This window comes from Musa acuminata, chromosome BXJ2-7 (assembly GCF_036884655.1).
Source record: "Musa acuminata AAA Group cultivar baxijiao chromosome BXJ2-7, Cavendish_Baxijiao_AAA, whole genome shotgun sequence".
Taxonomy (NCBI): Eukaryota; Viridiplantae; Streptophyta; class Magnoliopsida; order Zingiberales; family Musaceae; genus Musa; species Musa acuminata.
Window position 1 is genome coordinate 4,726,353 of NC_088344.1, and position 13,190 is coordinate 4,739,542.

The 13,190-nt window shown below is 39.2% G+C and overlaps 2 protein-coding genes across 11 annotated transcripts; both read left to right on the forward strand.

The window, feature by feature from the left end:
* Positions 1-10,940, forward strand: LOC135582197 (phosphatidylinositol/phosphatidylcholine transfer protein SFH13-like). Of its 10 annotated transcripts, none has more exons than XM_065116348.1 (17): positions 1-347; positions 461-705; positions 1,018-1,712; positions 3,252-3,369; positions 3,460-3,763; positions 4,024-4,123; positions 5,396-5,662; positions 5,828-5,905; positions 5,988-6,089; positions 6,174-6,223; positions 6,313-6,412; positions 6,908-6,997; positions 7,104-7,205; positions 8,006-8,171; positions 8,266-8,654; positions 9,254-9,328; positions 10,501-10,940. In XM_065116348.1, exons 4-17 carry the CDS (start codon positions 3,363-3,365, stop codon positions 10,516-10,518), a joined length of 1,848 nt encoding a protein of 615 aa, XP_064972420.1. In that variant the 5' UTR covers positions 1-347; positions 461-705; positions 1,018-1,712; positions 3,252-3,362; the 3' UTR covers positions 10,519-10,940. The 10 variants fall into 10 exon arrangements, with proteins under 10 accessions (XP_064972420.1, XP_064972421.1, XP_064972427.1 ...); XM_065116349.1 differs by having other exon boundaries at positions 1,140-1,712; XM_065116347.1 differs by lacking the exons at positions 1-347; positions 461-705; positions 1,018-1,712 and adding an exon at positions 2,381-2,598.
* Positions 10,941-11,966: 1,026 nt separating this feature from the next.
* LOC103991076 (zinc finger protein ZAT2) lies at positions 11,967-12,881 on the forward strand. Its single transcript, XM_009410440.2, has one exon. The coding sequence runs from the start codon at positions 11,967-11,969 to the stop codon at positions 12,879-12,881; it is 915 nt and encodes a 304-aa protein (XP_009408715.2).
* The last annotated feature ends 309 nt before the right edge of the window (positions 12,882-13,190 follow it).

Genomic DNA, 13,190 nt, shown 5'->3' on the forward strand with positions numbered 1-13,190 from the left:
TCTCATCAGAAGCATCTTGGCAGAACAGCCTTGTCGTATTTCTTGCTTGCATCTGCTGATCGCACAAAGTGGAGCTGATCCAGTATGTGACCAGTTCTCTCGTGAAACCCTGCTGTGTCAAATTTTCATGTCCCCATTCTAGGGATTCTGCTTCTCTCTCGTAAAGCGCTGTTGTGCCAGATTGTTATGCCAATCTTTTTGGAGTTTTGCTTCCCTAACATTTGGCTGTGAATACCTTATGCTTGTTCCTTAGCCACCGAAGATGTGTTTAAATGCAGGCAGGAGGTTTCCCGGTCTTACCTGATGCTGCGGCGTATTAGGACAGATTGCTGTCAGACTCTCCTATGGTGGGTGCTGCATGGCAGAGTCTCTCGTTTGAGGATGAACTTCCTGATCCTGTCTCAAAAGATTCATTTTAGCGTCTCCCCAATTTAAGGGTGGAACTTGCTTCTTCTGTCAGGTACCCAGGCTTCATTCTCTGCATCTCAAGAAGTCCTGCAATATAAATTATGGCTGCTGTGGTGGAAGCCGGAAGCAATGCATGTGACTCTCGAGCAGGAGGATCCCTTTGACAATTTGGCAGGACCTTCTTTGCTGCTTCCTGATTTGCTTGCTGTCTACTCCGAAGTACACAGGCTATCCCCTCTGAGATGGTCCACTATCATGCTCTCTACCTGCAAGATTTGACCACGGGCATCGCTTAAGGTAGACCCATCCCCATGTTAGCTTTGCTTATGCACTTCATGCTTGATCTGAAAGGCCATGTTCTTCTTTATCGACCACGTTATCATATTGAATCTGTCTTTACACCCTTGACGGTTCATCTTTTTAATCATGCTATACCCTTGATGATTCACATTTTTAATCATTCTCGCTTTTAGTTTTTGATGGTGAGGTGGTCCATGCATGACCCAAACATCTTGAAGAACAGAGTTGTAGGCACCACTATGCATGATGTGCTTTGTCCTTCAAGGCAACCAACGAGGCATTTGACCAATACTTGTATGTGTTTTGCAGTGATATCGAGTTGGTAAACGAAATGGATTTGGATATCAAATGATGAAATGTGTCCATGATTATATTCTGCGAGTTTCTTTAGAGATGTATCTTAGTTCTGAAGCTTTAATGGAATATGACAGCGCGGGCTTCAATTCGGTGGACGGTTTTTAGATGAAGCAGCAAATAGCCGTGGGTGGTTGGGCTACACTCCGCCGACCCCGGCTACGGTGAACCCACTCCTACCCAACAGCTCCTTGCCGGAGACAGCTACAAGTGGGTGGCACATGACTGCGAACTTAACAATGTGGGCCCTGGAGGTACGGTGGGACCAAAGTGTTTGCTAGTAGCAGCCGAAGCCGAAGAGCAGCGTCGGTCAAAGATCGCTCGGCTGACCGCCACGGGAGGAAGACGAGGCCACCGGCTGTTCCAACATCGAACAGCGTCACAGGGGAAGTCCACCGACGGCTGTGTTCTTCTTCCCCTCCATGGTGGGTCCCCCTCGGGATCACAGCGCCACCACCAGGTCTTCCTTCCGAGACCCCTGACTCGAGCGCGACAGCCGGTCCTCTCTCCACCAGTGGCAGAGAGGCGTGCCACAGAAAACACATCCCCAGAACGAGCGCCACAGCCTGCGTTCTTGGTCTCGCCAACAAAGAGAAAGAAAATAAGAAGAAGATAAGCGTGGCTCGCCCGATGCCCTGATGCGAGTCGAGGTGTGTTACTTCTCACCACCTATAATTTAATTTTAGTTTATACGATATTCGAGCACCAACCTGTCCTCTATAAAAAAAGAAAAGAAAAGAAAGCTAATACATGTCCCACGCAAGGAAAAAGAAAAATAATAAAAATACCTCACATTCATCTAATATCATCATCATCATCATCATCTTTTCCTGTGGGGGTACGCAACAGCCTGTAAAGCGGCACGCTTTTTGACGCATCCAATAAAATAGCCATTTATTTCTCCATTTCTTTCCTATTATTCGGAGTCCCATCAGACATAACACTGCGCCTAAAAATTCCCCAAAGCGAGACAAGAAAAAAGATAGTCTTCAGAAAAGAAAAAGCAACGACGAAGAAAAAGCCGCGCCGTAGTCCTCGTCCGTTGTCTCCCCTGGATCGCCGATCTTTTCTTGTCCCCTCGGCGGCCGCCCACCTCGCGACCCGGCCGAAAGCGCCGTTTTGCATGCTTCCCATTTACTCCGTTATTTGTTTACCCTTATTTTTCCTCTGTTAATTTCCATTTAAAAAATATAATAAATTCTTACGGTTATTTCCATCAAATGACGGTTAAGTAACAATATCAGCTACAAGGGCATGACTGTCATTTTGTTGTCCCATCAAATATAATTTATAACAAGAGTATGAGAGAGGGAGAGCAGTGCGGGAACCTTCGCAAGCATTTCATCTATTTATTTGACATTTAGTGTATTTTCGGGTGCCGTTCTCTTCCGTTTCCAATCGCTGTCGAGAGAGGAGGACGAGAAGAACATATTCCATTTAGATCAAGGAGGGTGGAATTTCTTCTCTATTCCATCTTGCTCGGGAATCATCATCTCGTTGTTGTCGGTACAGGAATCCTCGTCGACCTCCGCCTTGGTGCTCTCTCTCTCTCTCTCTCTCTATCTATATATATATATCTTGTTATTTGTGATTCGGAGATCGTTAAATCGGTGGTAGCTCTCTCCACGTCGCACGAACGTAGTTCTCTGCTTCACAGGTTTGGGGTGTGTGATTTGCGTCTAGAGGGAGTCCTCAAGCGGCTTCTTGATAGCTCTTTTGGACGATGGGTTCGTAGGATTTGATCTTGAGGACGCCTTCCTTATTTTCTTTCCTGGGTTTTACTCTATTGGCACAAATGCAGGTCGTTGTACTGTCGTTTCTCTCTTTGGCTTTTCTCCAAAAAAAAAAAAAAGGGAATCTTTTAAATTTAGTGGCGTTTTAATTTGTTGATTTTCTTGCGAGGTGAATAGGTACTGAGTACCTCACCACGCGGTTCATCTTTTCTTGTTTTCCCCTTCAGTTTAATTTTTAAGCTGCATATTGAATCAGTGCGCAGTCTAATGGTTTCATTTGTTCCATGAGTAAGTTCTGAGGAATCATAATAATATCAATACCTTCTTCTTCTTCATTGTCTTTTTAGATGTTTATAGCTAAGTCATTTAATATGTTGAAGAAACTGAAGATACATTGTTAATGATGTTTGCTTAAGTGCTGGTATCTACATTTGTTGTTTCCTTCATCAAAACTAGGTAGAGGCTTAGGTCCCCAGTAATCCAAGGATTTTGTTCACATAGCATAAGCTGCAACCATCTCTTTGTAAGGTTGAAGACAACCGGAATCCTGTCCTCTGCAGCCAGGAAATGACCGGTATGGTTGCTTCAATTCATGTCTTTCTCGGTTTCCGAGAATATGAAGTGATACTAGAGCCGCACCTTACTTTATTTTGTTGTGTTGAAGGCATGGAAGGTCTGCATATTTTGGAAGACAGAAAAGAAAGGAGATCAGATGTGGAGAACTCTGAGGATGAAAGAAGAAGATTGACCATAGGAGCTTTAAAGAAAAAGGCGTTAAGTGCTTCTTCACGGTTCACCCACTCTCTCAAGAAACGAGGGAAGAGGAAGGATGTTCACAGGACTTCTTCTGTTTCGATTGAGGATGTCAGGGATGTGGAAGAGGAACGTGCTGTCTACACATTTCGCAAGGAGCTAATTTCTAGGGAGTTGCTGCCAGAGAAACACGATGACTATCATATACTGCTCAGGTTAATTTTTCGCTATAAAGCAGTTTGATTTTTTGTTGTAATAAAGGTATGTTTATTGAAACCTTGTTTGAGGCTTGTATGATTAGCTGCCTGAAGTGTGACGATAAACATCTTCATTCAATTCATTAATGCCTTATAAGCTTCAATTTGAAGAGCATGTGCACTTGTTGTAATCTGTCATTTACTTATGATTTTCTTTTTCTAGGCAACTTGCCATTCCAAAGTTTCCTTATTGCTCGTTGTTGGAATTCTGTTTGCAGGTTTTTGAAAGCTAGAAAATTTGACCGTGAGAAAGCAGTTCAGATGTGGGTTGATATGCTTCATTGGAGAAAGGAATTTGGGACAGATACAATTTTGGAGGTAGGTTACCTTGATAAGCTTGTTCAGAATCATATAGGCAATAAAAGGTTGATGAGGCTAGAAAATTGTTAGGTGCTGACTTCTTTGAACGGAACAGAAAAGTCTGCCGAAGATACTATTAAAGTTTCTCTTATTTTTCCTCTTTCTTCTTCTTTTGTCATCCTTAGGAATTTTTCTTTAATTTTCTTTTTTTGTGTGCGTTTGCCACTTGTGTCTTGCCTTGCAATGGCTCTGAGATATTTTAATGTCACAAATCCACTGAACTTAAAGCAAAATCGAGTTGATATATTTTTGACATGGAAGTAGATGCAAGCATATTTGTTTATAGCTGATAGTCAAATACATTATGATATTCAGAAATTTTATATTAACGTTACCACCTTAGTTCTATTTCCCTATTTCTGTATAAAGTTATAAGGGAGCAGTTCCAGTTTGAATTGGATTATTCCAGGCTCTATATCTTCTGAATATACTAGAAACTGCTTATTACCTTTATACTTCACATTGCAATTTTTATTTAAATGAATAATATATATTTTTCGGGATGGGCCTTGACATATGCTAATCGGACATGCATTTTATGTGTGTGTGTATACACACACACACATGAATGTTCTCTTGAAGAGTTACAGCTATATTGACTTTACCATAAAAATTGATCTTCTACTATTGGTACCATATAACACACACACACACACACACATGAATGTTCTCTTGAAGAGTTACAGATATATTGACTTTACCATAAAAATTGATCTTCTACTATTCATACCATATAGCTGCTATGCCTACAAGAACATGTAAGTGGAATTTCTAAAGGGTTTAGTTAGGAGAACTCTTCAGATCTTGAAAATTATTCCTTAGGCAGCAAAAATCATCATGCTGGAAAGCCTACATCTAAATTGTATTTCAAGGAGCACAAGTGAGAAGCTAGATCTACGATGATGAGCATTTTCAGACAGTGAAAAGCAATATGTTAGCAATAATGCAGATGCAACTATTTTTGAGAACTACAATATTTTTCATTTCTGCTTATCAATCCCATGTGTCTGGATAAAATTTCACCATTGTATATGACACATTCCTTTGTCTTTAACTTTAATGCAGTCAGTTTTAGGTATTATTAATTTCTTTAGTTATCTTTTCTAGAATTCCATTACCTTTTTCAGTTATGTTAAGGATCATCACTTGTAGGTCAGATGCTATGTTGAGCTAGATGCAAATTTATCAGTGAATGCTAACACATAGCAACTTGTGACTATTGGATGCAAGGATTTTATGTTTGAGGAGCTGGAGGAAGTTTTGCGACATTATCCTCAAGGCTACCATGGAGTTGATAAAGAGGGAAGACCTGTTTACATTGAGAGGCTTGGGCAAGTGGAGCCAAATAAGCTTATGCATATCACTACTGTAGAACGGTACATAAAATATCATGTCCAGGAGTTTGAGAAAGCTTTTCATGAAAAGTTTCCTGCATGTTCAGTTGCAGCAAAGAGGCATATTGACTCAACAACCACTATTTTGGATGTGCATGGTGTGGTACGATAGTTCTTTTCCAGATTGTACTTATTCATGTGCATATAAACAGGAATGAGATGAAGATATTTTACTGTTTAGTGCATATACTGAATTGTTCAGGTTGCAGGAAAAATAAAATTGTTTGTTTTGATCTCGCTGAGTCAGTTTTAGTTCTATATGATGCAGGGCTTGAAGAATTTCAGCAAGACAGCAAGAGACCTCTTGCTCAAAATGCAGAAAATTGATGGAGATTACTACCCTGAGGTACTTGGCTTTCTTTATATGACAATCCATTATTTTTATTTATCTGTATTAAGATAAAGTTCTACACTTGTAAAAAATGCAGACTCTACATCAGATGTTCATTGTCAATGCCGGTCATGGTTTTAGGCTACTCTGGAACACTGTAAAGGGTTTTCTTGACCCAAAAACAACATCAAAGATACACGTAAGTTCGTTTATAATTGAAATGGTTTATTTTACTGCTTTTTAAAGTGCTGTAGTATATGTGGATAAATATCGTATCATGCAGGTATTGGGAACCAAGTTCCAAGGTACATTACTTGAAGTCATTGATTCAAGGTTAGATCATATCTCCTCTATCATGATATTGAAATTGATGGTTTGGCTTTCTGATAGCCTAGTAAACTTCATATGTTTGTCATGTTTAGTCAACTTCCAGATTTCTTGGGTGGCTCATGTACATGCGCTGCTGAAGGAGGGTGTTTGAAGTCCAATAAAGGACCTTGGAATAATCCTAACATCATGAAGGTATAATTTGTTTATTGAAAGAAGTAGATATTTACTTTCCCATTTGGTTACATTGTTTCACCACTAAGTTCAGATTAATCATTAATCAATTAAAAGAATAGCTTCCTCTGCATTTATAAGCAGTCCGTATCACAATGATGAACTTGTTGAACCATAGTTTTCTTTCATGTTATATTCACTGTTACTTGTGCAGTGGTGCTCTCTATTTTGTTGAATGAACACAATTGGCCAAATTGGCTTTTGCACTTAGCTCATCTAATTTGTGTCGGATCATTCAACTTGAACATTTCACGTATGCTTGAAATGGAACATGTTTTTTATCATGCTGATTTTGGAATAATAAACAATATCAATAGATATACTCACTTTCATGTGATGGTTTTTCATTTTGGTGTTAATACCTTGATAGCTGAAAATGATTACTGTTTTCCATTTAAATTTTATTAAACAAGAAAAACTGGGGAAATGTTCTTATCAGAATCTTTCAAATTTTAGCTTGTGCAAAATGCTGAAGCAGCATCACTTAGGCATACTAGACGTATGTCGGATGGGGATGAAGCATTCGCAGGGCCATATCTTTTGAAGGCAAGTTGTTATTTGTGTGGCCTTTAAGCCTTCAAATCCTCTATGTTTTTAGATACATTGTGTCATGCTCTTCCTGTATTATATTTTTTGTCTGTATTAATGACAGGGAAGAAGTAGTGGTACATGGACACTTGAATCTGGATCAGATGTTGATGATCTTGCTTCTAGGACTGTTGAGCATAGTCGTTTAGCTCCAGTCTGTGAAGAAGTGAGTTACTCTCCTGTACTGAAATTGTGTGTTTAATTTTATTGGGAATGCTTATTGGTTGGGATCCAAAATTTCAAGCTTCAACAAAATTTAAGTGATACTCATTTATAAAATGAACTGGAGGAAGTTTGAAATAAGAGATCTCGTTAAGGGCAACAAAAATACTTTAATATTTGGGCACCATAGTTTCCTACATGCTTTAATCCATGCATTATAAGTCCTACAAGTTTCATCTTTGTTTTCATATTTTGCTACGAAAGTTGGTCATGATGCTGGACATTTTCATAATAATAATAATATAATCCAGTTGATTAGGTATTGAAGGATTTTCCTGATCAGTCATTCCAGAAAAGGGTATGCTGGCCCTTTTAACCTATTATGGCAAAAGGGAAAAAGCAGCAAAGGACGGATTGTTTATGTTTTAGAACTGTTTTTTGAGTGAATCAGTTATCTGCTATTGCAACAATAATGATAATTTATTTAAGGTTCTGTCAGTTTCTGTGTATCCGAACTGCTAAAGAGTTTATTCATGGTCAAAATTTCTTTCCTTTTTCTTATACTTTTATGACTTTTAACTGCATATTTCTCTGTTATAGTTCTAGAAAGTGCTGCTAATGAGAGTCATCTGGCGTGCTGTGTTAGTTTACATTCTGATCAAGTGTTCTTGTGAGGCACGGATGTCAATCACAGATTCAGATAGATAGGAAAATTAATCTTAGTTATTTGGTAAAGATTAAAATTCATTCCCCTTGAGCTAGATCACAAGTGCACTGCAATTTTTTTCTTGATGGTTAATGCAGGTCAGAGCAAGAGATTCAACAGCTTACCATAGTTGTGATGACCATATTGTTGTGGTTGACAAAGCTATAGATTGTGGTAGAAGAGGAGTACAATCTAATAAAGGAATCTTGGATTTTGAAAATCAAGGACGGAGTTCATATGACATCGCAACACCAAATCCACAAGGTATTGCTTGCTGGCTTGCTCTAAATGCAAACATCCTTTGATTTAGAAACAAGGTTTTCATCCCCTCCCATGGTCCTCAGGATTCTTGATTTAGATCTGTTGTTCTCAGATAGTCTGAGCATTGGGAGTCGCACTATCACCAGGGAGGATTCAGGAGAAAGATTTTTTCAGTGGCTTGCAAGAGTATTGATAGCTTTCTTAATCAAAATTCTGTCATACATTCATGTTATTGGTTTTAGAGAGGGAGGGCTGAGCAACATTCATCCCTCAGATGCTCAAAATACTGCTGCCCAGTGCAGCCTATCTATGGAAAATATTGAAGATCGTTTGAGTCCCTGTTTGGAACGCCTTCAGAGGTTAGAAATGATGTTTGATGAGCTAACAAACAAGCATGCTGAGATTCCTTTTGAGAAAGAGCGTGTCCTGCTCGAATCTTGGGATCGAATAAAACATATTGAGTTTGACCTTGAAAAGACTAAAAGGGTATGTTTTCATTTCCCCTTTATCTGCCTCTGTAGTATGTTTTAGCCCCTTCATCTTTAATGTGTGCTCGATCAGCTTGTCACAGGAAGGTCTCTCTTGATGAATATTTTAGAATTTCTGTATTTTTGTTGTCAGCATTTTTATAATAGAGAGTAATGGCACATCTCATATTAAATATGATCAAATTATTTCATGTGCTGAAGGTGTTTTATTTTGAATATTGCTTATTCATATAAAATTACCCTATCTAATCCTGTCTTTTTTCCATCCTCATGGAGTCTCTCATTTTGTTAAAATAAAAAATTATCAAATGTCCTTGTACTCATAACCTGAATCATAGGAGTGATTTTATTATCAAAATAGCATGTTGGTACATAGCCTTATTCATCTTTATCTACCAGATCTCCCATTATGGTATTCTTGGAAATCTGCTGTGTTGCAGAACATTATTTAACCAAGACAGTGTGATATGTTGCTTAATTGATCTAATTTTATTAGTTTTACCATATCATATCCTAAGATCCATAGTGTAGTTTTGCTCGTGCGGGGCATTTGTTGGTCCATCTGTCAAATTTATTTATTTTAAACTCTCTGTTCAGGTCTTGCACGCCACAGTTATGAAGCAACTGGACATTTCTGAGTCATTAGATGCAATGCAGGACTTAAAACTTCGGGTAAATCTTTATGGATTTGTTGTTTTCATTTACATGCATTTTATTTCACTCAAACCTTTTAGGTTCCTACAAGAATTGTCAAGTCAACTATAGAAAAAGACAAAGTTAAAATTTTTATAGATTAAACACATAATTAAATAATTTCATCAGTGTCTGAATTGAGTGGGATTTGTTTTAGTTGTACATTTTATTAACCAATGTATTTTCTTTGAACTGTTCAGTATGTACTATATCATCCATCTTTTTTCATAAAAGTCATCAGTTCTCTTCAATGATTACCTAAATGTTCATAGTAAACCATAATTCATGCTGAATTTAGGGTGTTTTAAGAGTAAAGAACAACCTGATCTTTTACAAGCATGCTTTTGTCTTTCTATAAGTTGTCAGTGACTTTTTGTGGAATTAGATTATAGGGGAGATTCATGGATCTTATGTAGGAAAGCCAAGAAATTAAGTTTCATATGTCTCATACAAGACACCTAAAGAACTAGTTTCATTTCTACTTTTTCAAGATAAATGCTTTCTCCACCACCTTTTCTTCTCTAGCTCCAGATCTTCTCTTCAATATAAGAAGACTAGACAGGATTTCGTTTTTTTAAACTCTCTTTCTCCAACTAGTTCCCTTTATTCCCTTTCGAGAAGGGAAAAGGTGGAAGTTGTATTTTTATTCTCTGCTACCTATGATCTTCTCCCAAGTTTACTTTGTGGAAGTTGGAACACCTCTCCTAGTTGGTTAGGCCTGTTTGTATGCGTAATAATATGCATTTCGTTCCATATTACACTTGTGATACATCATCTTATCTAATTAGGTGATAACAAATTTCAAAAGCTTAAATTGATAGAAAAGGACCCATTATATGCTCTAATATTCTCCTCGTGAGCAAGCTGACTTACGCTTGATGTGAGAACTAAATTCAATTACATGTTGCAGACCCAAATAAAGAATATGTACTGTATGAATTTTTTTTATATTAAATATTGGAAAAGAGGGGATAGGTATAAGATTTGAGCTCATGACTTACTCCACTATCATCTTAAAGATTTGATCGAGTAATCACAAATCCAAACGGTTAAGCTATCAGGAAATAGTCCAATATGTGAAATGGAAGCAAATCTCTTTTGTTGAACCCTCTTCATTATAAAATTTGATGATCTTGCTTTTCTTGATCCAGAAGAGGATATTTTGTTGAACTCTGGATGCGATTACGTTGAGCTGGGCGTACCTGATGCTACGCAGCATAGGCAAAAATTTCAGAAGCTTGAGATGCTGGGGCTTTCGCAGCGGTCATGGATGCAAGCTAACATCAAGCATACCTCGTTCTACTTGTTGCTTTGTTTGTTTGGGGGTGGAAGGGAACAGGGCGGTCTTGCTAGCTCTGAATACAGATCACTCATGAATTGATACTGAATACCTTCATAGTCATGAATTAGAGGTGAGGTGCAGATGGAAGGGAAATAAAACAGATGATGAAGGATGTTTGTATGTAGAGTTTGACAATGCAGTGAAATACCAATTTTGTCGTACGCAATAGCTTCATAATTATTGTCGACTTCTATTGTTGTTTGTGTCTAATACAAAGAATTCTCATTTTAATTGTCTCTTAATTCGCTACATGTGTGCTTCCTTGTGATGGTGTAACATGAGATGATCTTAATCTCCAATGTCATGTACATTTTCTGATAGTTCTTATCTTGTGTATTTTGTGTGCATTACGCCATTGTATTGATGTATGCTTACCCACATGTACACTCGATCATGAATATTTTATTCTGTAAAATGGATTTATATTTAGATTCATTCATCCATTCATAAATGTCGAGCTAAAAAAATAAAAAATAGAAATAGGAAACTTATGCAATAAATATATTAATGGTAACAAAATAAAACGTATGATTGTTCAAAAGTCTAATAAATTGAATAACAACAATTCATAATATTCCAACTGTTTGGGTCTAATTAAGTATGTATATTAGTTTAGGACATCATATCTATGTTAGATCTTATGAACATAAATCTTTGAGTTGAGAAGATAAGAATGTTAGATCTCATGAACATAAATCTTTGACTTGAGATTATGAACATAAATCTTTGAGTTGAGAAGATAAGAATGTGAGCACATTAAATCTTTGAATTGAGAAGATAAAGAATGTGAGCGAATTGCCGGGGAATTAATGCCGTACTAATCACTGTACGAATCTTTATAAGATCTAATCAACGATCCAAAATAGAACTCCAATACCAAAGAAACTCCTCCATCCACGGAGGCAGTACAAACTCGTGAAAACATACACATTGGTGTCACAAGCTGGACGAACGATCTGCAATCACAGGAGGCATGCTCTATAAAGAAGAAGACGAAGCCACAGCAGCAGCGGCAGCTTCTTCTTAGGTGAGCACAGTCGCGTTACACCGATTTCGTCTGTGACCTCAAAGCGGTACCGTCGAAATCTCGGTGCAATCTCTCTCTCTTTCTCTCTCTTCTTTCTTTCCTTCATCTTGCATTTATTTCACTGGTGCTGCTTGTTCTCAAGGATGAACTGACGTTCGGAAGAGGCGTAGGAGTTGATATCTGCAGCTTAAGGCGTCTGGTTTCGTTGGTCGGCGGCGTCGTTCTTGTTCTTTCTGCGCTAGGTTCCCATGGCAGCCGCAGTTATTCCGACAACCGGTGCAGCACGTCATGGATCAACAACACGCGGCCGACCGACGTCAGCCTTCTCGGAGCCTCCTGGAATCGAGAGCGATCAAACCGTGATGGCGCCTCACGATGATGACATTCGAGAAGCAACAGCAGAGCATGAAGATGATCCTCGTTGTAGGCTCTGCAGGAAGTCCTTCCGGAACATGAAGTCGTTGTACGGTCACATGAGAGTCCATGAGAGGAATTGGAAGGGCGTAAACCCACCGACCCGAGATGAGAACGCCTCAGCTTCGCCTTTGATCGGTTCAGCATGGCCGGGCAGAGGAAACAGAGGAAGACGAGGCAAACCAGATCTCGACCCCGACGACTTCGACGACGAAGAACACCGAGCCGCCAAGCATCTCCAGCGCTTGAGCGAGGAGTTCCGTGCCAGACAAAAGCAAGACGAGAGGAGGAACGACGTGGCGCCCCGACCACCACCACCACCACCTTCTTCTTCTTCGACATGTACAGCATCAGAGATGAAGAAGAAGACGAAGGCGGAGGACGCGACAAGGCAATACGTTCGCGGCACATGCAACAAGGCGTTCGCTTCCCGCCACGCACTGGGCGGCCACATGGTGAGCCACAACAAAGGCAGGAAGAAAAGCTCGCAGGTGTTCGGGACATCGGTGGGGGAACCCAAGCGAGCGGATGACGCCGCCATGATCGATCCACCACATGATGTGCGTATGAAAGCTTCGGATAGGGAGCACCGATGTGAGCTATGCGGCAAGGTGTTTCTATCGGGGCAGGCATTGGGTGGGCACAAGCGAGCGCATTACCAACAGAAGCTTGCAGCCATGGGAAACACGGCTAGCCAAGCAAGCCATCCACCATATACCATCGATCTCAACAAAGAGCCACAGCCATAAAACCCATACCTTCATCATCTTATAGAAAACATTATACACCACCTTATGATGCATACTTCGTGTTTTTGCATGCATGATTTCATCATCTTATAGAAAACATTATACACCGCCTTATGATACATACTTCTTTTATTCATGCTTTTTTCCCAATTATCTATCTTGTTCCAAAAGGAATTATGGCTATAAATTAAGATCCATGCTTTGGCTTGTGCACCAAAACTATGCCTGGATTGCAATATAGTTTGATTTCTGTGGATCCTATCATCCTTCAAACCCTAGACATTTCATAAGAATGCTCTGACTGTGATT